Source organism: Vicugna pacos, chromosome X (assembly GCF_048564905.1).
Source record: "Vicugna pacos chromosome X, VicPac4, whole genome shotgun sequence".
Taxonomy (NCBI): Eukaryota; Metazoa; Chordata; class Mammalia; order Artiodactyla; family Camelidae; genus Vicugna; species Vicugna pacos.
The window spans coordinates 70,587,781-70,614,357 of record NC_133023.1 but is presented as its reverse complement, the minus strand read 5'-3'; the positions used below and the strand labels follow the sequence as shown (position 1 = coordinate 70,614,357).

The 26,577-nt window shown below is 33.5% G+C and overlaps 1 protein-coding gene across 1 annotated transcript in view; it reads right to left on the bottom strand.

Annotated features, from left to right (window-relative positions):
• The window catches only part of PCDH11X (protocadherin 11 X-linked), a 545,261-nt gene that overhangs the window by 160,311 nt on the left and 358,373 nt on the right, over positions 1-26,577 (bottom strand). Inside the window, exon 5 of the mRNA XM_031671543.2 lies at positions 7,832-8,030. Coding sequence (XP_031527403.1) covers positions 7,832-8,030 — 199 coding nt within the window. The remainder of the gene's footprint in view (positions 1-7,831; positions 8,031-26,577) is intronic.

Sequence of the window (26,577 nt, the reverse complement as noted above, 5' to 3'; positions counted from 1 at the left end):
TTTGGGATTTTAATAGTTATGAAGTTATGACCCTAGAAGGGATATTAGAGCTCTGTATAATCCCCTTATTTTATAGCTAAGGAAAAGAAGACGCAGTGAGGTTAAAAGGCCTGTTGAAGGCCACATAGCTAGTTAATTGCACTGCCTGAATTAGAACCCTGTAATATGCAAAACGATGGCCTGAAAGATGATCTGCTGTGGTCTGCAGTAAAAATATTTCATGAATTGTGATTACAAAATGAAGTATTACAATAAAACTATTAGTCAACATCCAACTTTTTAAAAAGTATGATTTATGTAGATACCATAAAGTAAGATTTAAAATTGTCTGCTTTCTCATTGCTTTTGAGAGCTAAACACGTTACAAGAGAATAAATTTCTGAGGAAAAAAAAAAACTTTTAAAGGTAGATTTTATATATACTACTTAGAAGAACTTTTTAATGTACCCTACAAATTGTTCCAATAAAAGATTAATAAAAGTAAAGTGCCAGACTATCGTGTATTTTATTTTTATTTTAGTGGAATCGGGACAACAATTACTAAGATTATTGATTAAAATGAGGAAAAAAATTGGTTCAGCAAACACTGTGACTTCTAGCCTATTTTCTATTGGGAATCTTCAATATTCAATAAAGATGTAAATTAACAAATTGCATAAATCATGGTAAGACAGATTGTCTATAATTATTCACTATTTAATGATTTCCTTGATAAACTCCCTAGTTGTTGAGTGTTCTGTTGATGCAAGCAGTTATGAGGGTCTCAAGTTTCTGTACAATTTAAAAGTGTCAAGGGGACAACATATATTACTATAATGCTTCTCATTCATTAAAATTTATAAATTATTTTAAAACAAGAAATTGGTGTGTGGCTCACACTACTAAATATTCCAAGTCACCCAAAAGTTACATCTTGCATTCCTGATTATATCATTTTCCAAAGAACTACAAAAAAGAACAAATGGCAAACATTCTTGTCTTAGAGGCAAAGAAAAGTGAGAACTAAGAGTAAGATAAAAGCAGCAGAAGAAAGACAGAAGAAGGTCATAAAAAGAACTGCCTCGTGGCTCATAAATAATAGAAATATAAATGTCAAATGAACTTTATTATCTAGTGTAGGTAGCCTAATAAAAATTTAGATGCAAAGGAAGGCTTATTGTGAAGAGAAGGCCACCTATTCTGTCACTGAAGGTGGTTATTCAAGCTTACTGACATTCCAGACCTTATGGCATTGGTTTTCAATTGGCAGCTTGTGTCAAGCTCTTAGTGCTTGTCATTTTCAAACAGAAAAGACAAGATAAAAGATTGCTTTACTTAGAGTGGCCTGCTTCTGAGTGATAAACCTCTACCTAATGCATATTAGATTTAAGATACTAAAGATACACTCATCTTAGAGGCTGTTACCCAAATGGAATCCTATAAATGTCTTCAAGTTTCCAGCTTTAGAGATACACTTTTCATTTTGATCCATGACTTTTGTGACTTTTTTTTTTTTAGATTATCTTTAGTATAAATCCTTCATTGCCTTCACAAAGCCTAGATACTCCAAATTAGATGTCATTTTTCGATTGGTCACAAAATTGGGGTTGCATTTTCTGTATAGGAAAGTTAGATGCGATAGAATGGTATATTAAGATTTATTTCATCCATTTTCTTATTGTGATATATTTTTTAACTTTCCTAAATTTGAGTAGGAAAAAACTGACTTTTCAAAAGCATGTCAGTTTAAGTGACCAAATTAATACATATTATGGAGCGTAAAATTAATACACATTACAGAGCGTCTGCCACTAGATAACTGTTTATATCTGCCTAAGCTCATTTAGTATACACACTACTATCAAGCGTGCCTTATTCTTTCCCAAGCAATGGTAAACAGCTGAACTCTTGGGTGGAACCAATCTTTCTCATCTATTTATAGACACTATTATTTATATAACATACCAGGGTCTAAAATAAACTGGTAGTCACAGACAGTATTCATGACTGCAATGCTTTTCCTGTGAGAATGAATAAAAGTGATTTTGAATATTCTTGTTAGCTTAAAAAAAGTATTACTCTATCCAAAGGAATCTTTTTTTTTATTATTTCAGTAGAAAGATAAAGCCATAAATTATTGTCTATCGGCAAGGTGATGGAAGTTACCAGGCATTTGTCTGATACCTGCAAAACGCAGGAGCATTGACTTCAGTCCCTTTTACCAAGTGGGACATAACTAATAGAACTGATAGTTGATGATGTCACTCCTTAGAAATAGTCATTGATTTATCTTTCAAAATCTGTGACTTCCGGTTTGTTGAGCTGATTCAAATCATTTATTTATTTCAGTTTCCCCTACCCTGGACTGACACCACTATACAGGCTAGGAATGAACACAGTTTTAGGAAACCATCTATCACATACATAGCCAGCCGAGACAGGATTGGCTTGGGTGGATATTTAACCTTTAAAAGGAGCATAACTTCTCTTTTTGAGGTTGAGAACATTTCCTACTTGGTTTCACATAACAATATTAACGCAATGATGGCATTCACTTTTCTTTTTGTTGTAGTACAGGAATTGATGTGTGGCTTCCCTCAAAAATGCATTTAAAAAGTGCATTTAAAAAAATATTAGAGGGCCAATGAAGTCAAATGTCCTGGGTATTTGACAACAAGCAAAAGTACCTAATGAACATTTACATGGGTAACACTTGTGAAACTGTAGATTTAGGTCATTTTCTGTGACATCCTCTGAAAATGTAAGGGCTATGGTTCCCTTAAATATATAAACCATTATTACTCTTTTTTCTAACAAAAATGAATGGTTGAATTTTTCAGATGAATAATGAACACAGTCTTAGTATATCAAAATTTGCCTGAGAAAATATTTGGGTAGTTTTATTTTGCCTTTAGATATCTGACTCCTAATATTCTCAACTATGAAAGGCTGGGTTTCAATGATCCATTATTAAGCAATTCTTTTAAAGTTCCATACTTTTCAAAAATTTTACCAACTTCTATATCTATAATTAGATATTCAACTATCAAACATTCAACTAATAATTACCACGGTGTTATTCATGTCAACAGTCTCAGCAGAACAAGACAAAATTTGGCATTTCTCTGAGTAGTACTCTAGTCAATCAAATCGGTCTCCCACTTTCTATACCAATTAATTAGATTACTGGTAGAGGATCAATCAAAATGTGTTGCCAGGAAAAGATTAATTACTTCCTTTTTTGAGAATTAATTAGTACTGTGTTAGAGTTCTAAGCAAACCTGATCTAGTGAAAGAAAAATGAATGTCAAAGAGATGTGCTAACCCAAGATACACCTTAGCAGAGAGATTTGTCATTTTTAAATTAATGATGAAACATATTACTCTTTAATTTAAATGTAGAACTTCTTTAGCCCAAAACAATTTTTTAAAAGTTGGTAAAATTTTACATGTGTTCTGTAACTTTAAGTTCAAATTTTAAACACTAGACCAATTGTAATGTAAGTAGAGTAACTTCATGTGCATAATGACCACATTCAATGAAGAGGTTTCAAAAAAGGCAGATGACATAACTTTTGCAGTTGAAAAACACTAAAACACAGACTAAACGAAGCCTTTTACCCCCTTCATTTAAGAGGATTTTCTCTGAAAATGAACTAATTTATATCTGGTAGACTGAAGACTGACTTGAATCTTTTTAGTAAAAAAAATTTTTTTTTTTTTTACCATTTCTCTTCCACAGAAACATGAGTGTTATCTATGATCAGTCAAATTAAAATATGCCAACAGATCATTAGAAATTTAGAGGTAGTTATCCTTTTCACTCCAACTTACCCATAGTGAGAGAGGAGCAATGCATTCTCTATTTAAGGGAAAAAAATTACACACATTCTGACTTCATATGGATGAACTATTCAGAAATCTCTGTAGTTTAACATGGTAGATCTTGGCAAATATTGCCATGTCTTTCAGAACTTAGTCTGAATTATAACATCAGAACAATGTTTTACAAAAGAAAGTTGGGAAGTGTTTTTAACTCTTCTCTTGGTAAATTATATTTACCTCATGCTACTTGTAAACAAATATCTATGAACTTAGGGCCATATGTAATTTAGTGTGTTTAGAGTGGTCCCAAGAGGATCACACTGTCCTCAGATCTCTCCATGAATACTCCAACTTGACATACAAAATTCTTCACAGTGCACAGTCATACTCTCCTGTCTACTAGGGCCACAATCTCGTGTGTCTCCACAAGATTCTTTGAAAATGCGAAGGAGTGACCTGTTACAGTATTCATAATAACCCAGCAGCAACCAATAATGCTGTGTATGGGTTAGATTTCTGTTTATATTTTTTACCTAATTAGCCAGCTTCAAAGAGCAGGGCCCTTCTGTTTGAAATGGTACACATAATTTGATGGGGTTATGATGGGCGGAAAGCTCTGGGACATAAGTTGTTAGCTAAGGAAGAAAAAACTGCATAGAATGGCATTAAGTCATCCTCATGCTAACGGTTCAAGTCAGGAGATTGCAACTGTGAAGTTTAAAAATTCAAAAAGCCTCTAAATGGAATGAGACAGAATATTTTATTAAACTTATCTCCGGAAAGAGAAATAATTGGACTGAGTTTGCTTGTTTCTTCTTTATCTTAGAAAGGAGAGTTAATATTCTTGGCAAAAGACTCAAGAGAATGGATAGCATAATTTCTGCAGCTAATCAGCAGATTTTTATCAACCTGGGAACTATATTTTAAACTAGTATTAATAAATCCCTCTAGCAAATTTTGGGTACGATCTTATCCGTAAAAGTTGTGGTTCTATCTCTTTTTGTGAACTTACAAGGAATTTTCAGAACTACATACTATTTTAGGCAATTCATTAGCAGAAAAGAAAGCAGATTGAGGATGCATTTCAAAATATGAAATGAGAACTGCATAAATTAATTCTATTGCTTAAGGACAGCGTTTATTTCCTCTAAACATTTGCATTCTTATTCGTGGTGCTATTGACTAACATTACACAGTTTATTGGCATCTGCTCCATATCACAAGACCCATTATTATGTATTATTTCAGGGCTACAGAGTTTCTTTTTGAAGAATCAAAAGTACCTTATCATCTATATTAGCCAAAGAAATTATTTTGTGATGGCAAATTTTGCATCAGCTCTTTTTTTTCTTTTTTAAACAAAACACGCATGTATATGTTAACAATCTCACTAGTGTGCCACATTAAGATAATAGAACCTCATTTAAAATAAATAGTGTGCTTACTGCACTTGTATTAAGGTCCTTTATTGTTCAAAATGGACAACATTCTCTTGGAACATGGTTTAGAGGGAAGTTTCTGGTTTAGTGGGAGAGTTGGTAGCTACTAATATTACTTGTAGTAAAAATAAACTTTAAATGTTAACCCACAAATATTGTTAGACTTATACAGAAATTGATATTCATTTTAATAGTTTGTCTTTTGTATAAGTTTCTAAAAATAACAAACAGCAAGCAAGTATCATTTGTATTATCATTATTATTGCCTACTGCCATCCCAATTTAAAAAAAAAGCATAATTAATAACGAACTTCATGAACTTGAAATTTGCCATTGCTTCATCCTGTAGAGTCATTATGAACAAAATATTTTATAGTCAAAATAATAGTGTCAATATGATTAGAGGAGAGAAATGTTTAGTCCTGGTAGAAACAAGCTTTAAAAATAAAGCTTTTGGCAGAAGGGGATAGCTCAGTGGAAGAGTGCATGCTTAGCCTGCATTTGGTCCTGGGTTCAATCCTCAGTACCTCCATTAAATAAATGAAGAGTCTAATTACCCCTAATTCCCCCCTAAAAAAAATAAAGTAAGAAAAAAATGTTTAAAAAATAAAAATAAATAAAGCTCTTGAATATGTCAGCTCATACATGGTTGCTAAACTTACTCTTTTTTTAATTGAAGTATAGCTTACTTACAATACTATATTAGTATGAGGTGTACACTTGCATTCAACTACTAATATAATCAAGTTCTATAAAGAATTCTGCACTTGAATATTTTTAAACAACTGAGATAAAGTTGTATTTAATTTTAAATATTTTATAATAATTTCTAACTCATATCAATTCTCTCCCTATTATATCAATAATTTACCATCTTAGTCTCATTCAGCTGGAAAATTTATTTCAGGGTTAAATTCACACTGTGGATGCTTACTCTGAATTTATTATTTAATCACTGCTATACAATTCTCTAAGAAAAGGGCTTAGTGGCACATGTCACATACAAAAGAATCAATTCTCTCTAGTTTGTAAAAACAGTGCCTATTTCATCTGTAATTAACTAGCGATTAACAAGGCAGTGATAGGCCTACAATTAAAATAATAATTTGTGAAGTGAAAAGAGTAAAGATACATTTGCTTAATGCCTATTTGTTACTTATGACCATATACTTATTCGAGATTGGCTCTGAGTTCTTTACAGTAGCAGATATAGTCACAGTCCTGTATTTCTACCAGAAGTCATTATGTCCTGTCACGCACAGTAAATAAAAGCTAGATTAGTGTTGCATTTTACAAAATGAAAAATTATTTTAAGTATAAAATTGAATATAGAGATAGATGTTTAGGAGTTTCTGAATTTGGTAACTAAAAATTCTCTAAAATGTTTATATTGAAAACACCTTTAACTTTCAGGGTCTACTCTTGTAGAGAGAAAGAGGCTGTTATGCTGTCATTGGTCCTGTAGGTTTAGTGTTAGATTACATTTTCATGTTTAATCAGTACCTTTCCCTTCTTGTTTTGAGTTTCAAAAATAAGGGATTAAACTACAATGATGGGGAAGCCATTTTGTTTTTAAAACTAGATGTTTATTTAAATTATGTATCCATACAATCCATAATGATCAAAAAAGATTTTCAAAATTTCTATTTTATGCAAATTTGGGGGGGGAGGTGGGTAATCAGGTTTATTTATTTATTTATTAGTATTTTTTTTTAATGGAGGGACTGGGGATTGAACCCAGGACCTCATGCATGCTAAGCACACACTCTACCACTGAATTATTTGGTCCCGTTTTTCAGTTTTGTTTTTTTTAAATACCTAAGACTCCTCTCTGTCACATATATGGTGTGCTTTTTTGGACCTACACACCTTTATGTATATAAAACATATCTAGAGCCAATTACAATTCTTCAAATACAAGAATCTAAGATATATATAACCTTATCAAATTTTGTTTTTCCCAAAATTATGAGGAAGCAGGGATGTTCAAGATACATGTTCAACATAATAAATTTAATGAAGTTCTCTATTTAGTATCAACTTCATGATCCTTTTCAAGAATTCAACAGCTTTGGATTGTGCAAAATATAGCCTTTATGCCTTCAGTCTGGAAACCAAATCTGAATGTCTTTCTAAACAGTAACATGGCTTAAGCCATGTGGTTTCAATACATTATTGAAAACCTCAGACCAGTTCCTCTACACTGGAGTCAGGAGCTTTTATTTTCTTAAAAAAGAACTGTCTACGGTTCTTGTCTCTATTAAAAATTAAAAACAAAATCTAGAAAGTAATTTATATGAATTACAAAAATAGTTTGTACACAAATAAAATGAATAAAATAAAATAAAGTGGCTGATTATATACAAATAAATTCCTATATTATATATAGGTAAGTAGAAAATTCTATCCATGCCTAAACAAAATGACTATATTAAATTTCATAATAAATTTCAAAGTAGATGTGATCACACCTTTCAAAAATGTGCTGCTAACATAATTAAATGGCCCAAGGTAGGACGGCTACCATTGTTTGACTTGCAAACACAAGAAGCCCATTTATACTGCAGGACTAGGGAGGTATCACTTACTGGATTCAGGATCAGAGTTGCCATCCCCTTCAGTGCGGTTGTTGGGTGCAGCATGATCGAAGTACTCCTCCTGAGGATAGCCAAGGGGCAGGGCATGGGACGTGCTTGGAAGGCTGCCCATATCATGGTCTCCCAGTCCACCATCACTGCTGCTTTCCTGAGAGCCTTCTGGGAGGTGAAATGTGACACGCCGCTGGGACTGAAAAGAAGACAGAAAATTACAGGGTTTCAGCTATGATCTGAATAATTGCTTAATGCATACAATTTAGAAAATGTATTATTTCAGCTATCTAGTGAAGTCACATTAACATTATCTTGAGTTGTGAACAATTTCAGGCTTTTGTGAACAGTCAGCTCTGTGTTCAAACTCGCTTCACCTGGCAGCAGAATTGCTTTTATTATATTTTTAAACAGGGCACATCCAGTTGCAGAATAAAAGTCAACTTGTTCTCAAGCAAGAGTCTGTCACCTTTCTAGACACTGGAGCACATTGGAAATTCTGATCATCATTTAAACATGGATTTATTTAACTATAATTTGACAAGAATTCATTTTTGAATAATAAGCATGAATAAATATAACACAATTTTATTGCTATCTCTGTAAGATTCTGGCAGGCCGAAACAGTAGATAATAATACAAATTTATTCAATCATGTAGGCTGATAAATTAAAAGTACAAATCATCTTTTCAAAGAATCTTTGGGACAAGCTTTTGAATTGGAACTCATTTAAATTGATTCTGCACTTTAAAAAATAAAAAATAATTACATGGTATGGATAACAATTGATAATTATAAAGGCAAACTATATATAGGTATCATCTTTAATGGTAATTATAGAAGAATACAAAAATATATACATGCCAGCACATAGAGGATTTGGTTCATGGCATCCAGCAGGAGGGTAACTCCACCAGATGTAGCAGTATTTTTATTTGCAGCATTGCTATATGTAGTAGCTAATCTCCAAGGACAGCTTTGACAGTGGACCTCACCTCTTGGTATTCAGACCCTCACGTAGTCCTCTAACCACAGTGAATATGGGTAAGCTCTGTGTAACCAAACCTTGCAGCTTTTGCCTTGTTCCCTTTAAATACTCATTCAGGAAAATCAGCTGACTTGAAAGAAGTCTGACTACTGCGAGACTGCCATATTGTGAGGAAGCTCAAGCTGGCCATGTGGAAAGACTACATAGAACGAAAGTACAGCACCCAGAGAGGCCCAGCTGCTCCAGCCACTCTAGTTCAGGTACCAAATATGTATGTAAAGAATCCATTCTGGACAGTATAGCTTATAGTTTCATTTGAGCCATCCCAGCCATCTCCAGACATCTGAGTCACTGCATTTGAGACACCAGTCATTGTGGAGCACAGATAGCAATGTCTGCTGTGCACTACCTAATCCCTGACCTAAAAAATGTAAAGTACAATTGATTTTTGTTTTTTGTTTCGATGGTTTGCTAGGTAACAATAGACCAACCAAACACTTAACTACTAGTAGTATGAAAGATGCAATTTAGAGAAAATTATTTTAAGAAATTTATACATATCAAAGGTCACATGTAATTAGGTACCAGGAATTTCCATGACAGAATGCATATCCTTTCACAAGTTAAGGTTTGACTGTCAGCCATTTCTTCAGATGGAGATAGGAAAACATTTGAAGATCATTGTCATAGACTGCATGCCTGTGTCCTCTCAGAGTTCACATGTTGAAACCTAATCCCCAACATAATGGCATTTGGAGGTGGGGCCTTTGGGAAGCGATTGGGTTATGAGGGTGGAGCCCTCATTAATGGGATTAGTGTCCTTTTACAAAAGCAGCCTTAGAGCTCTTAGTTATAGATTAGTTCTAAAATTTATTTATAGTTAATGTATTTTCAGTCACTTCAAGTAAAATATAAACATTTTCACTCATAAATCTGTTAAAAAGGCAAGACCTGGAAAAACAGAATTTTGAAATTCCTGAAATATTATATTGTAGACATTTATCTATAATTAGCTGTTGTATATAACTTAAAGCCAAAGTAATACTTAACACATAAATTTAAAAAATCATTGTATATAAAATGAGCCAGTTTAGCATGAGACTAATTGACAGTTGCTTACATCATAATGCATAACTATTAAAAGATATTTTAACTTTCTATTAAGACACAAGTAATGTATTTCAAGTATATGCATGTGTATATAAAGTATTTTTATCACTTAAATTTTTTAAAGTATTAGACCTAGATAATAGAAATAGAATCAATAAATGGGAAAATAATTGCTGCTGACAAAAATAAATGAATCTTGAATTTAAGGATGGAGTCATATACCCTAACAGAACTAAAATTGCCAGTGAATAGAAGGTAAAGTTCTATCAAATGATAGAAGTTGTGGCTTCTAAATATATATATTACTTCCTGATGTAAGAGAAATGGAGTTTTGTGTTCACTTGCTTATCTACACAGAAAAGAAGGTAATTTAAGTAAAAAAGATATCTCATCCTAGGACACCTCTACTAGTAACTTAACTAGAATCTCTTGCAAAGGGATGCCCCAGAGTGAATCTGTAATTGGCCAGGTCATGTACTGACCCCTAGCCCTCTGGACACATAAATTGAATCCCCTTAACGATAAATAAGACGAAATAAATGGGTTGGTGAGGACTCCCTTTAGTGAACAGAACTATATTTTTGTCCCTTCCTAAATGCCCATAATGTACCACTGGCACCAACACTATGTTCCTGAGATGAAGTTATATGTGACATACACCTTTGAGGGTTCATATAGTCATATTAATAAACTCTCTTGTTTATATTAGCTTTAACAAATATCAGAAAGCCTCAAGTGGACACCAAGATATGTTGTTTGGTCATGAATGGCTATCTTTTAAAATAGGCTAAAGTTTAACTGAATAGTGGGGATTTGATTTCTCCCTCAATTCACAGTTTCATTTTATAATATGAAACACTTTTTTTAATCTCTTTCTATAATCCATAGAAGGCATTCAAATATCATTGATTAAATATTTCTATTCTATATGTTATATTACACTAATTCTATTATATAAAGTGTTCTATTTCTTTATTCAGTGAATTCACAAGAGGCTCTTTATTTGCACAAGTGATTAACTAGGTTGTCCACAGTGTTATAAAATCTCCATGAATAGTTCCTTAAGTGAAATTGCTAGAATTTAATTTTGAAGGAATTGTTTTAAAAGGCTTCTGAAAATTTAACTTTTAGTGGGAAAAGAACAGTTAACTACTTTTTCCTAGGGTTACTTTAATGATTCCTCTTAAGCTTGCATTTTGTAATTTGTGACACTTCAGATAGAACTGAACATAAAATAATCATATGAACTTAACAATTTATGAATCCTTTGTAGTAAATTTTGGCAACTGGGTGTAACTCATTTGCCCTTTACTTTTTGATGGATGAATCCTTAATCTCTTAAGGCACTTTCTGCTCAGATTCATAATACAGAGGTATTCAAAATACAGAGGTATTTTTCTGATCTAATGTATTTAGAAATATTAACTATTTCATGAAAATTATTCCTTTAGTGTCTCAAAGAAATAATTTCCTTTTTTCAAGTGTTGATGGTGACTACTATGTGCAGTATAAAAGATTTACAACATTAATGACCATGTCATAATTTGTCTGTCTGCTGCCCTTCTAGGGCAAATTAAAACAATCTATTGACTGCAATGGTGATTTTATGGGACAGAAATAAATCCTGGATTATTCATGAATAAATGTCTGTACTTGAAAGACGAGTTATTTTTCTGCCATAAGAGAAAAACACACAGAGTGCCTCCCCCTATAATCTACATGCCTTATTTTTAGCTCAAATCAATCAAAATTCCAAAATGGATGAACACTCAGAAGTGATACTGATATCACCGAGATGAATCGTTTACAGGCAAACTATCAAATTTCCAAGGTTCTTGTGTCCACTATGCCTCATGAAGGCATAATTCCCAACTAAACATCAGGTGACTATCGTTACATTTCCATCACAAGATGTAAGTGGCATTTTAGAAAGGTTAACCTGGCAGTAGAGAGGTAGGCCAGCCTGGGAATCTCATTATGAAATGCTTGAGTATCATGTTCGAGAGGCCTCATTAGAATTACCTGTCAAACTTTTCAAACTAATCATACAACCTTGCATTCCCTCTGACTCCAATTCTAATATATCCTGACCCAGCCTACCTTAGACTCACTGCTATCACCAGGAGCTCTGATTAGAAAGGGTAATCATATGTAGGGTTATTATTTTTTTAAGGATTACCGTATGCAGGGTTGTTTTTTGATTCATATATAAAACATTCTTGATATCAAACTATTTAGCATATTTTAAGTGTCTGAGTTTCCATATTTGATAATAATAATCAACAGCTTCATTCTAGATGTCAGAGGTTGTCTGCACTGTCCCATGGGTCCTGTCTCTTAGCAAAAGAACTTATAATTACTCAATATTATTGTGAAGGAAAAAGGGAAAATATCTTAGTTAGAAACTTGACTTGAAATTTTCACCAGCATTATGTGGTTGGCACACATATCCCACTTGTAGCTCATACACCCAGAGTAAAACTCCCAGATGTCATATTTTATAGTAGGACTTTACTATTTGACCCTATCTTTGTAGTCATAAAAACTCCTACTTTTCCAATTCAGGTTCACCTGATTGTTTTCTCACTGTTCCATTTCATAAAATTTAAATGGTCTATCTCATTTCTCATTTTCCCTTTCATGTTATGTTCCTGAAGTTTTTACCCTTCAAGACTTATTTTTTTCATACCATAACTTATTACTCACATATGCAGGAATTTCCTTAGGATGCTCTTTTGTCCCAGAATCAGATCTTAACTCTATTTTGACATTGTTTTTTTCTTTCATGGCACTGAAATTTTTTAACTTTATTTAACTTTTGGCAAATGAGTCAGACATCTTCATTGGATGGTTAGAAGACTATGTGGCATTACATGAAGGCATCTTTCCTTGAGTAATGATTTATTTCAGCTCAATCAAAATGGAAACAATCTATTGGTATATATGTTGCCAGAGAATGGGTTCTTGTATCCTGTAGGAAAGAATTCAAGAGAGAGCCATGGTAAAGTGAAAGTAGATTTATTCAGGGAGAGACTCCATAGACAGAGTGTGGGCTGTCTCAGAAGGTAAGAGAGGTGGCCCCAGAGCATGGGGTCATCTAGGAAAGTGAGAGCGGCTCTAAGAGATAGATACACATTCCACAGAGGGTGGATCATCTCTGAATGGAGAGTGGCCACTAGCTGTTAAAGTGGTTAGTTTTTATGGGCTGGGTAATTTCATATGCTAACGAGTAGGAGGATTATTCCAACTACTTTGGGGAAAGGGTGGGGATTTCCAGGAATTGGGCCTCCCATCCACTTTCTGGCCTTTAATGGTCAGCCTGGGAACTGTCATGGTGTCTGTGGGTATGTCATTTAGCATGCTAATGTATTACAGTGAGACTTTAATGAGACTCAAGGTCTAACGGAAATTGACTCTTCTGCCATCTTGGGCCTAGTTGGTTCTAACCAGTTTATGTCCCATTCTCAATTACTGTGCCACTCTTTTAATGTTTGTGCCCTGCTCCCTTCCCTCTTGTCTCAGAGAGGTACTATGAAGCTTCTTCTTTCCAGAATGTTATTGATTGTAAATTGTTAAATTAACAACTGACAGAGTTTTGTGAATTTGTAAATGAAACAGCATTATTATAAATGTTTGAGAAATTACAATTGTGTGACTAGCAATTAAAGTAGGACAAAACTGAAAACTACCATGCTTTGAAACTGGCATGTGTCCAAAAATGACATTAAGTAATATTAAGACCAGATATTAAAATTGAAAGCAGACCATTGCAATGGTCTCTAAGACAAAACTGAAGTATCAATTTTTAAAAAATAGACAAAACACTTTTACATTGTTTTTGGTGCTAACCACATGTAGATTTAGTGACAAATTTAAATATATAAATCATCATAGGCTCTTCATTATCCAGAAGCAGTTATCTGGTAGCCTCAAACTATTCAAAAAAACAGTCATGCCAGGAAGTAAGGAAGAAAAACAAAGGCATGTGAATTGCTAAAATATTTATCACTAAGTTCATGCTCAGAATCCTGTCTACCTTACTCTGCTTTTATATTTAATTTGAACAACTTTGGTTATCTGGTTCTCCAGCTCAAATTGTAATAGAACTTTTGGTAGCTGCTGGAAATGAAAACATTGACAGAAGGAGAAATTTCCACCAATTATTCCTAGATCTGTCTTCTGTAGCTATACAGAATACGTGTGATTCTTCTACATGACAAGCCTTCCAGTGTTTGAAGATAGTTAAGCCTCATGTATTAATATTCCTACTCCAAGCTAAAATCCCCGTCTTAATTTGGTATCTGTAGGGGAACAGGATTTGCCACCCTGAAATATGTCTCTTTGGCATATTAATTATTTGAAATTGGTTATATGCTAATAAACAGCAGACATGAGGAAAACTCTGAAAATCAAGTAGGAATTACCCTTTTATAGGAAACATTTACATTTGTAAGGGAAATCTCCATTTGTTAAGAGTGTCTCCCTTCCTGTACCTGGAAAAGAAGGATGACTAAATCTCCAGAAACTCTTACCAATGGAGAAGTTATTGACAATAATACATAAAAACCTTATTCTTGTTTATTGTGCTTTTCCTGCTCATAACTGACTCTCTCACCCTCAACATCCTTTTTTGTCTTTAGCTGGAGATGATGTTTAAGGTAAGGGTTGTGGTCATTTTGGCAAGTTACTCAGTTCTCCTGAGTCTCTCCCATATATACATGTTATTAAACTTTTTGTGATTTTTCTACTGTTATTCTGCCTCTTGTCAATTTAATTCTTAGACTAGCTAGAAGAATCTAGAAGGTAAAGGAAAATTTCTTCTTCCTCGATTCATCATTTTCAGACAGTTCACTCTTTTCCTATTGTTGGTGATAATACAGGCTTACGAGATTATGGATTTATAGATCACATACGATATAATCATTTGATTTTTCATAATATTAGTCAATATTTAATATTTTCAAGTTGTTAAATCATTGAAAATTTGTTTCCAAGACAGAAGCCACAAGTTTTGTTTTGTTTGTCTCTGGTGTGACTTCTCTATATTTGCAAAATAACTCTTCTATTGCCATAGTGACACAACATATCTGATTAATTGATGCATTTTGAACAAACCAAATGTCATTCAAGCAACAGATGGTTTCTGCCTTGAATTATATAGGTTGGAATCATTATGCAGTATACAGTGAAAGATGAAAGGCCTGGCATTACCATTAATTGCATAAGCACTTGGAACAAAATATTCTCTTGTTTAATGTTAGTGGAAATCACAACCCGAAAGTATGTGATGGTAATCAAACACCAGTTCAAAAATCACAATGAACTAGAAAATTTTTCTAATAAAATCAAAGAGTATGCACATTAGCTAGCATGGTAATAATTTTTTTAGTGTGTTGTACCAGACATTAATGACCTGTTTGTTTTAGACCCTTTCAAGTGTACTTAAGATATGTTTAACTTCATCTTCTTTACCTGGTGCTCATCACAGCACATCAAAAACAACTCCTATTCATGTAAAATGTGTCACATTCTGGAAATTAATATAAGATTAAAAGACCAATATTTCCTTTGAACTCTTGTCATTTGAAAAAATATTTGGAGGACTATAATTCCCATTTATAGTCAAAGAGTAAATTAAAATAGCTGCATCTTCCAGTAACAACTGTCAGTGACAGAAGTCAGCAACAAGCAATGTAGGGGTGAATATAGTTGAGGGCAAAAGGAAAAAGAATTGTAAAGAATTAGTATCTGTAGTACTGAAACAGAGCAGGACCCTGTGGGCCCTCCCTGGTACAAATCCTTTCTGTGTCTTCTGTTTCTTGTTTGCAGGAAATAAGCTTTATTCAGCTTCCTTGACCTTCTCTGAGTTCTAAAGGGCAGATTCAAATAGTCGCTAATCAGGGAAGGGAGGGAATGCAGAAAGAAAGGAGGAGCAATCAAGAAACAATAGTGCAGTGATTAAAGCTGGGTCCATGTTCCTCCTCAAGAAATATACATAGCAGTATCTTTGAGTTTTTCTGCAGACACTGAAACTCCCACCCAGGTGGAGGATGGGAACTTCAGGCTGAGCACAAGGTTCTGGGAGCACTGCCCTGTTACCTTACCCCCAACCAAGCAGAAGAAAGTCACACATCCTTCAGCCCTCACCCCAAATTTTGCCTATAAAAATTTCTTCCTGCAAACCATTGGGGAGTTTGGCTTTTTTCAAGCATCGCCTAGCTGATGTGTTAATAATAATGTAGATTCCTGAGCACCAACCGTCAAATATTCTAATTGAGTAGGTCTAAGGTAGAGTTCAGGTGTTGTGGCATATGATGCACTGACCACAATTTCAGGAAAATAAAGGAAAACAAGGAGTACTGCTTAGGTTTTCCAAATACTTTTAAATAGACAATTTGTTTGACATGTTTACATAAATTAAACTCATTAGAATAATGGGATTCTAATGCCAGGCTTTAAAAGAAAAATTTCAGGAAATTGTCATTTCATAATTTTTATACACTAGACATCTCCTTTTGCCACAATAGTCTATTTAATCCCAACTACTACCTTGACACTTAGGCAGGGACCAATAAATGAAGACAACTCATAGCAAATCTACTGAAGGAAAGCAGAATTCAATACCCCAGAATAAGCTTCTTTGGCACAAGAATTATTTTAGGCTGATTATATTTAAGAAACAGCAGGCACAGGAGAAGCTCTGAAAACTGAGAGGAACTTATTCTTTTGTAAGAGACATTAACATGTATAAGGGAGCTCTCCATTGGTAAGGGTGTCTCCCTCTCTGTACCAGAAACTGAAGGATGACTGAGTCTCTAGAAACTCTAATCAACAGAGGAGGCGGAGACTTAAATCTGCATAACAACCATATCCTTTTACTGTGCTTTGCTTGAAAATCTCTCATAACTGCCACCATCCCCTTCAGCATCTTCCTTTGACTTTAGCTGGAGATGGTACTTAAGATTTCTTGGGCCACCTTGGAAAGTTACTTAGTTTTCCTGAGTATCTTCCAGGTATACAGGAGGTATCCATGTTACTAAACTTATTTTTCTCCTGTTAAACTGTCATTTATGACAAGGGAGTTTCAGTCACGAACCTAGAAGGATAGAGGGAAAATTTTTTCCTCCCACATGTGATGAGAAAAACAGCTTTTGTTTTTCCGAGTTGCTGCCTATGCTTTTTACAGTATGACAATCCTGCTCACACCCAGATTCTGGACATTTGGATAAGAAGCTGGGATCTGGAAATTGTCATTCTAAGTGAAGTAAGCCAGAAAGAGAAAGAAAAATACCATATGAGATCATTCATATGTGGAATCTAAAAAAAAAAAAAAAGACACAAACGAACTTATTTACAAAACAGAAACAGACTCACAGACATAGAGAACAAGCTTATGATAACCAGGCAGTAAAGGGGATGGGCAGGGATAAACTGGGAGTTCGAGATTCACAAATACTAACTACTGTATATAAAATACATAAATGACAAGGCCCTACTGTATGGCACAGGGAACTATATTCAATATCTTCTAGTAACCTATAACGAAAAGATATGAAAATGAATATATGTATGTATATGCATAACTGGGACAGTATGCTGTACACCCAAAATTGACACATTGTAACAGACTACTTCAAATAAGATAGATAGATAGATAGATAGATAGATAGATAGATAGATAGATAGATAGAATTTAGGATTTCCCTTGTAAGTTCCTACTTGGCTTTTCCTGTGGCACCTTTTAAAATAACCACTTCAAGTTAAGCTCAGGAAAAGTTAGTGACCTCCACTCTAAACACCTTATAAGCAATAGGTGTTCACTACTCTGCTCTCTATCTCCTGCTCCTTCATGATCTGGGACAGAGGACTGCCCCTGCCCTGACCCCCGATCTGGGATCTAGAACTAATAAATCTTGTGACTTTAGTTCCTTCGTGTGAGTGTACTGAAATTGTCCTTTCAATCAGAACACTGTCATAGTTTTCACTTCCCTGGAGTGGGAGCTCGGATGCTGAGGGAGCTACTTGCCTATCTTGTGTAGGTGGCTGATGCCTCTTGTTCAACAAGTCATAATCTGCATATTCTTAACTCAATACACCAGTTCCAGCTCCCCAACACACCCCAACACCACAAAATGAAACCTCTTAAATTTGAATCATTACTTTTCTATTGATCAAAAATGACATACAAAAAAAGGATATCTTTTGAAACTTTACAACAGTGGTCATCCCAAGGCATTTGAAACCATCAGTGGTAACATTTCTGGGATTTCTGTTGTCCATAACTTCTCTTTGTATAGGTCATGAATGTATTGTATTGATCAAAGAAATCATGATTGCAAAAAAATTGTAATCTATTGAATAATTAAGTCCTGTAATACTTAAGAATGGTAAGATTATATTAAATATCAAAGATCAACTCTAAAACATAAATATATTCACTCTTATTTAGGAATTTAGATGAATTATCTTTGATTATATTTCCAATTTCACATTTTTAAGCCATGAAATCTACTTAACATAGTTGACATAATTTCATCAGTCCATTTTTCATTCATTTTAATTGGTACCTATTGCTAGAATGAGTTTGCATCCAGGAAATGTTCTTGTTCACTTTTGATGACTGATAAATATGATATAGCTATGACATTACTAACATAGAGGTGATCATGGCATAAAATGATGCAAGTGTGTGTGTATGTGAGGAAGCTTCATAAATACAAATTTATCTCTCTAACTTGATCATGCTAATATAGAGCACTGTTCTGAATAAAAAAAGATAATTCCAATGGTACTATATATATTAAAATATACGTTCAGATTACATATGAATGATAGAATAATAACATGACTTCTATTTAACAAGCACTGATTTTTATTTGGTACAGAGTTTTTATAATACAAAATTCTGCTTTTATTGACACTGAATTCAAGTTCAATGACAGAACTGTTAAAATTAGATGTATGAATTTGATGCCATTGAGGAAAAAATGTTGCTAAAATATATGTCTTTAGAATCTCTATAAGCTCCCCAGTGTTGAGACAACTTCATTTCTAATACTCTGAACTAACTATAATGACTCCAGGTCCAATACTGAACTCAACTAATTTTTCAAATTCAGTAAGTCTTCCAAAAGTTCTTACGTCTGAAGTGCATTCTTCAATTTGTTTTAAGATATATAAACTGAAAAGATTAGATCCTACAAATTACAGTAGGTCATATTTTACAATGTTAAATGAGGAGTGTTATCTTTAGATCTGTAAAGTTTTTATGAGATTTTGAAATCATGTCTTTCAGTGCCTTCCAAGTATGCTCTGACAATTCTTCAGTAAGTAAAAAATGAAGACAATAATTACGGTTATACCTAGAATTTATATAGATTATTTCCTTGTATGTTCAAAAATGTTTTTAGTATTACTCATTTCTCAACATTACTGAGCTTTGAAAAGAATGATTTTGAACATACTTTCAAATCTTTAAGTAAAAGATAAATGACTCATGTAAATGACATATAGGTCAGGAGTTAAGAACAGGTGACACTTTAGGAAATGCCATTAGGTAATAATGTTTAAATTCAGACAGAATGTTAAAGTTAAATATATTTGAGCATTAAGTTATTGTCATAAATAAGAGATTTTTTTTTCTCAAAAATAATACTAAAGAGTATTAGGAGAAACCAAGCGCTATTTCTTTTACTGACAGAAAAACTATGTAGCAGACTGTTAACATTTGCTTCCATTTGACATCAGCCCCTGGAAAATATTCTGCTAATCAAGACTTCACCTTCACTTAGCAACCATGGGCAACCAGGCAACTTAAAATCCTTCACAGTTTCCTGATGGAAATATAGCACAAAAGAATTAATTTAGCTCTATTGTTGAAAGATTAATTTGCTGTATGTTAGTGCTGCTGGATATTTTTGGTTCAATAGTTTCATGGAACGGCAAATCTTCAAATCTGTTCAGTGTCTTTAGGTTAAATTAGGTTAGTTTTCATGTTCCTCTAGATTGTCTATCTATGAACCTATTCAAATTTTGTTGTGGTAATAAAGCAAAATAATTACACCACTTTGAGAAAATAACACAAGTAACTTGATGGTGAAATGGTTAACTCTAAGGTTAGAAGGTGGTCATAAGAAATGAGATACATTCAAGTTAAAGACAACTGTTCACCTCAAATCTGATTTTTAAAATATTTTTAGCTAGGTACTATTTACTGTACTGTTTAAAGTAATAAAAATTTAAAATAAATGTAAATTTAAGCCAATTTTAAAAATATAAACAAGTGGAACTGTCGACTGAAAAAAGATGTCCAACCTAAAAGTTGAGAATTATGTTTTACTTGGTGGACAAAACTGAGGACTTAAGCCCAGAAGATAGCCTCTCAGATCACTCTGAGGGACGGCTCTGAAGAGGTGATGGAGGAGCCAGGATATATAGGAATTTTTGCAACAAAGACCAGGTAGTCAGAACATAAAAAAATTACTGTTAATTAAAGAAAACCAGACATCTCAAGTTAGAGTTTAGTACTTTTCTATCTATGGGAAGATGCAAAAATTTATTGAATTCATTCCTTTGATATGAACCTGAACTATCTAGGGCCAGTATCCTGCTTTTCTCCATCTTGATACCTGCAGGGTACACCACTGGGGGTGACTTGATGACTGCAATATCCTTTGTTTACTGACCTGGCAGGTGATATTTTTACATCCACAGAATGATTCACAAGAAAGTGAGGTAGACTCTAAAAAAGTGCATGTTTACTTTGACATTTAATAATCCCAAACATTTAGGAACTGTTGTTTTTTTCATCTCTCTTAAAAAAAAACTTGTGATGCCATTGATTTATGAAGAAATCACAGCTAAGCTTTCTCACCCTGTATTAATATTAATGTTAACAAAAAAATACTCGAATATTTCATACAAATAATTTCAAGATGATTACTGATGATTCAATTCAATAGCCCTTTTGGAAAAGAGTTGATTCTTATATGCACTTTAAATATGGATAAACAAGATCTGAATCACCGTACACACATAGTGATATGAATTTTCATTTTAAACATCCTATTCAATTAAATTCCAAAGGCATTTGTTAAATGTCAACAATGTACTAGATACTGTGCTAAGTGCAAGGGACAGAAACATGAATAAAATATAGTTCTGATCATCAAAGCATTATAGAAGTCCACATTTCATGGTGAGGTTGCTCAGATAAACTTATACTTGAAAACAACTCATATGCAGAGGATGAGTCATTGAACTTTCTTTTATTCACAAATGAGCTAACAGAAGACTTGCTTTCCAAGAGAATCATTCTTCAGTCAAACAAGTTAAATCAATTATCAAACTAGAAAGGGAGCATAATATGAAGTTTACATACCTAATCGTCATTTCTTAAGGTGGAAAAGGACTTCTCATTGATACTTTAAAGGATTAGGAAAGGTCTTTTTGATTGTTACAATCTTAGAATTAAATATCTGGAGACACAGTGAGCACTCTCTGGGAGACAAGGCATAAACCATCTTTGGATAAAAGAGGAAGATTCAGATAAATGACTTGTGCTATGGAAACTTGAGGCAGTAATCTTGGAGGTAGGGTGAGGAAAATGGACAAAAATCATTGTCCATTGTCCATTGTGACTCATAAATCAATCAATTGATAATAATCTTCAGAAATTTAGAATTTAGTACATGTATTTTAAAACAGTTGATTTATTTGATTTTTAAGATTTATATATTAAAAAGTAGTATATTTATATGATAGTCATAGTATATTTACATAATTAAAAAAAGCATTCATTTCAGTGACCCACTTCAGAAGAGAAAAATTAAGAATATAAAAATGAGGCTTTGAAAATCCAATTGATGGAAGAAATTTTTACATATTGAGGTATGGAGAAGTCATTCTTGTTTATACAAAAATTTAACTTAAACTTTATGCTAATTTAAACTGCCTATATGTGGACTAACATACATTGTACCTCTGCTTTAACTATTAAAAAAAAAGAATGTATTTAAAAATCAAAATGGAATAATTGTGGTTCAGGTATTCAAAATGGAGCTGGGTGGCTACTGTGGATGTGATTTCAGATGCATTTCTGCATCACTGAGAACTTGAATTTTCTGAACTGTATCAGACTGAAGTGCGGCCACCAGCCATCTCTCAAAACAATGCTGGCATCTGCCAGCCGCAACCTTATGGTCTCAAGGTCTCCCCTTGTAACCATACAACCACTTCAGACCCCAACCAATCCTTGCTTAACAAGTACCCTTACTTCTTGCCAGCACCAATTAGAGTTCCTGACAAACAACTTATGTAATCTTGTGGGTTTTGCCTTTGAAAGTCTCCTCCATTTTGCAGTCCGGTGGAATACAATTTAAGTGCTTCTTGAATCTGTGTCTTCCAACCTACAGTCTTCAGTTTGGCTTGAATAAAACTCTTTTCTATTCATATTACAGATTGGTTATTGAAAAGACTACATGAAAGTTTCCCACAAAAGTTATAGTTTCACTTACTTGATTAAATAAAACCATACCTAAAAAGTTCAAAATATCACCCAATCTTACTGTAATGATACACACCTTTGATCTTTAGAATGTTTAATTTTATAATTCACCAGCTACAATCAAGCAAATTATTATTATTATTTTTATTTCCAGGGGAGTCAGGGTACAATATGAGTTCCTGGGGTAAAATGAGCACTGTGAAGAGTTAGAAAAATAGGATGCAATTTCATCTAGATGAATGAAAGCAAATCAATCTGCTTCACCTGACATTTTTGAACACTGTCTTGTTTAAATATTTACATGATTCACTAAAACATTACCCTTTAAAATATAGGCTCACAAATATATACAAATATCAAATCATTATGTTGTACTCTAGTGGGAGAATAGGTTCTTGTCTCACACAGGAAAGATTTCAAGAGCAAGGCATAGTAAAGTGAAAGCAAGTTTATTTAGATAGATACACAGTTCACAGAGAGTGGGGTATATCTCACTCAGGAGGGAAAATGGCTTAAGAGATACACACCCCATAGGCAGAATGTGGGCCATCTCAGAAGGGTGAGAGGGAGAGAAGCTGAGGGGTGTGGGGTGTTTAGTGTAAAGTAAAAGTAGATACACACTCCATAGACCAAGTGCGGGCCATCTCAGAAGGCAAGAGATAGAGTGATTGTGAGGTGCGGAGTTGTTAGATTTTATGGGTTTGGTGATTTCATATGCTAATGGGTAGGAGGATAATTCCAACTACTTTGGGGAAGGCATGATGATTTCTAGGAAATGCCCTCCCTGCTCACTGTTTGACCTTTTATGGTCAGCCTAGGGGCTGTCATGGCGCCTGCGGGTGCACCATGAGGCTCAAGGTCTACTGGAAGTCGAATCTTCCGCCATCTTGGTTCTAACCAGTTTGTCCTGTCCTCAACTGTGTCATTCCTTCAATGGCTGTGCCTTGCCCCCTTTCCTCCCACTTTAGTAAAACTGAAACTAATGTGTTACATACATTTAAAACATATTATATATATATATATATAGAGAGAGAGAGAGAGAGAAAGAGAGAGAGAGTTGTATTTCTAAGATAGTTCTCTTTCTGGCATGATTACTTGATTATCGATAAATGTTAGAAAAAAAATCAAGTGGTTCATGCCACTTAGCCTCATTCAAAAAGGGCTACTTCATAATTTGACAGTGATTTTGAGATTCAAAAGCATCCATTTAGGAGTAATATTCTGATCTTTTCTTACTTTGAAATCTAATGCAGTCTCCAAAACATGTTTTTTTTACCACCGATTATTGATGTGTGAATATATGATTATAAAAAAAAAGTGAAATCCATCTGAGTGATTTATACTAACTTGAATGAGATTATAGAGGAAAATGTGATTGAATTTAGAGGTGGTAAATCAAAACAGCAAGTACTTCAACTAGTCACAAGGATCTGAATTAAGCCTCTCAAAAATAGTAATGAGGAGCAGAATTTGTCACACCAAAATACGTCTCTGTGGCATAAGGATTATTTTAGGCTGATTATTTTTAAGAAACAATAGACACACGAGAAGCTCGGAAAACTGAGTAGTAGTTAACCTTTTGTAAAAGACATTTGCATTTAGAAGGGAGCTCTCCATTTGTAAGGGTATCTCCCTCTTTGTACCAGAAAGAGAACAGTGACTAAGCCTCTAAAAACTCCTCCTGTTAATGAAGGAGGCGGAGACTTAAATCTGCATAACAACCATATTCTCTCTCACTGTGCTTTGCCTGAAAACCTCTCATTTATGGCCCCCAACTCCACAACATTTTATTTTATCTTTAGCTGGAGATAGTACTTAAAGTATTTTCTTGGACCAGTTACTCAGTTTTCCTAGGTCTCTCGCATGTATACAGGAGCTATACATGTTATTAAACTTCTGTTTGTTTTTCTTCTGTTAATCTGTCTTTTACAACAGGGGAGTCTCAGCCAAGAACCTGAAGGATAGAGGGAAAATTCTTCTTTTCTCCCACATAGTAGCATGAACTTTGCATAACTTAAACCAGTATTTCTCAGCACTTGGTCTAATGATGGTGGGGGTAGTCGTGGTGAGTGACAAGGTCAAATTAAATACTCAACTTAGTAGACTCCATCACAGGCCTAATGAATCAGAATCTAGAAATCTGCATTTTTACCTGCACCCTCATGTTTCTTAATGCTCATTAAATTTTGAGTGCCACCAATTTTAAGCACTTAGTTTGGATAAAATAATGAAAACTATATTATTAATTGGACAAATTTTCAGCTAATTGAAGAAAAATAAAAGGGAGAAAATGCCCAGCACTTAAATGTGATTCTAAAAAAATTTTTAATTTACAGCATAATTCAATATTTATTAACTAGATTGATCAAAATTATTATTGAATACTTACATGTCATTTCTACCCCATTGAAAAGGCATAATATAAGTCAGGACACCTAATATGGTCAATACACGCAGAAGAATCAGATGTTCATATAGTTGTATCTAATTTCTTCAAGTATCCACTCTCTTAAGATTGATTCAAATCTTTCATAGTGTATGACACTTCTAAAGTAGTTATGTCTACTGAGAGCGATGACTTCCTGACATAAGGACAAGATGTGCATTAGGGAAACAGAAGAACATATACCTAACATGCTTTTGTTATACTAACAAGAAAAGGAAAGCATGATACCAGCAATGCTCTATGCCATTTTAAGAGTGGTTTCTTAAAAACTCTCTTCTATCCCTACAGACTATTTATTGACTATTTGAATTGACAGATTCATGGAATAAGTATAACCTCAGTAGAGCTGACAGCAGGTAGAATTTTTTTCTTATAAATAAATGTAAGTGGCAAATGCTTCATCAAAGGAAAAAAAAATTTTTTTCAAAACGCACGCACACACACACACATATGCATCTTTAGGATTTAAAATCTACAGTTAAAAAATCAAAGAATTAAAATATTAATTTTCAAAAAGAAAATGACAATAGATAAGTCAAAGTTACATTAGAAATACCAGATGAGTTACATATTTATCTCTGAAATTAATCAACTAATATGCATAGAAATGTATAGTATTTATTTAAAGTTAAAGGTAAATATACATTTACCTTTATGCTTGCATGCAGTCATACATACTAACAATGAAAGCACACATATAAAGTTGAATGCAAGTAAGTAATAAATGAATCTATAGAGCTCTAAGAAGACTACACTAGATTAAAAGTTTGTATTACATAGATTTTCTAGTCTATCTTGTGACATAATAGAAATTAGTGAAAATCCATTATCAATTAACTCTGATTAATACTATGGAAATATGTTTCTTTAAAAACATTATCATATTTAGAATTTAAATTCACTTAAATCTCCTTCACAAATATTCATAACATTCTTAAGTTATTAGAACACCAAAATTAAACCCAAGCAATATTTTTTGGTGTAAACAATTTTTTGGAATATTCTTTATTATCCATGGCCTCAATTATTAGGTTATAATTTGATTTTACCTAATAAATACATATTTTAAAATAGTCCTACAAATGTGATAAAATAATAAATTATAAAATGGGCATATAATCAATCTAATTCTTTATTTCCTCTTTAACCACAATATATCAACTTAATATAAAGAATCTCATATGCTATTTTTAATAACACCATCTGGCTGCTCTAAATTACCACTGCTCTTCCATTATCATAAAATATTGCCTGAAAATGGGAAATCAGTCTGATTTTAGAGAACGTTTTTGTGTGCGTGTGGTGTCGAGACAGAGGGAATCAGGACAATAATGAAAGATGTTCCACAGGAATATGAAAGAGTTGAGTGAGAAAATATTTACAGGATATTTTAAATATAAATTGAAGTAAGTTTGCAACTATCAAGACAATTTTAAGTTAAAATTGCTTCCATGATTTAACTAAATGGAACAGAAATCTCCTGAGTCTCACTGCATTATAAGCCATTTCCTGTGATAACAGTACCATAAAAACAAACAAACAAACAAACAGGCTCTGTTCTCAGTTCTATACATAATCAACATTAGGATCTTCCTGACTTCTTTTGTCATTCTCCATCTTCATTTAAATTACATGGTATGTCCTGGCCTATCAAAGTTAAGTATTATAATTAATTAATTTCAATATAATATCAATG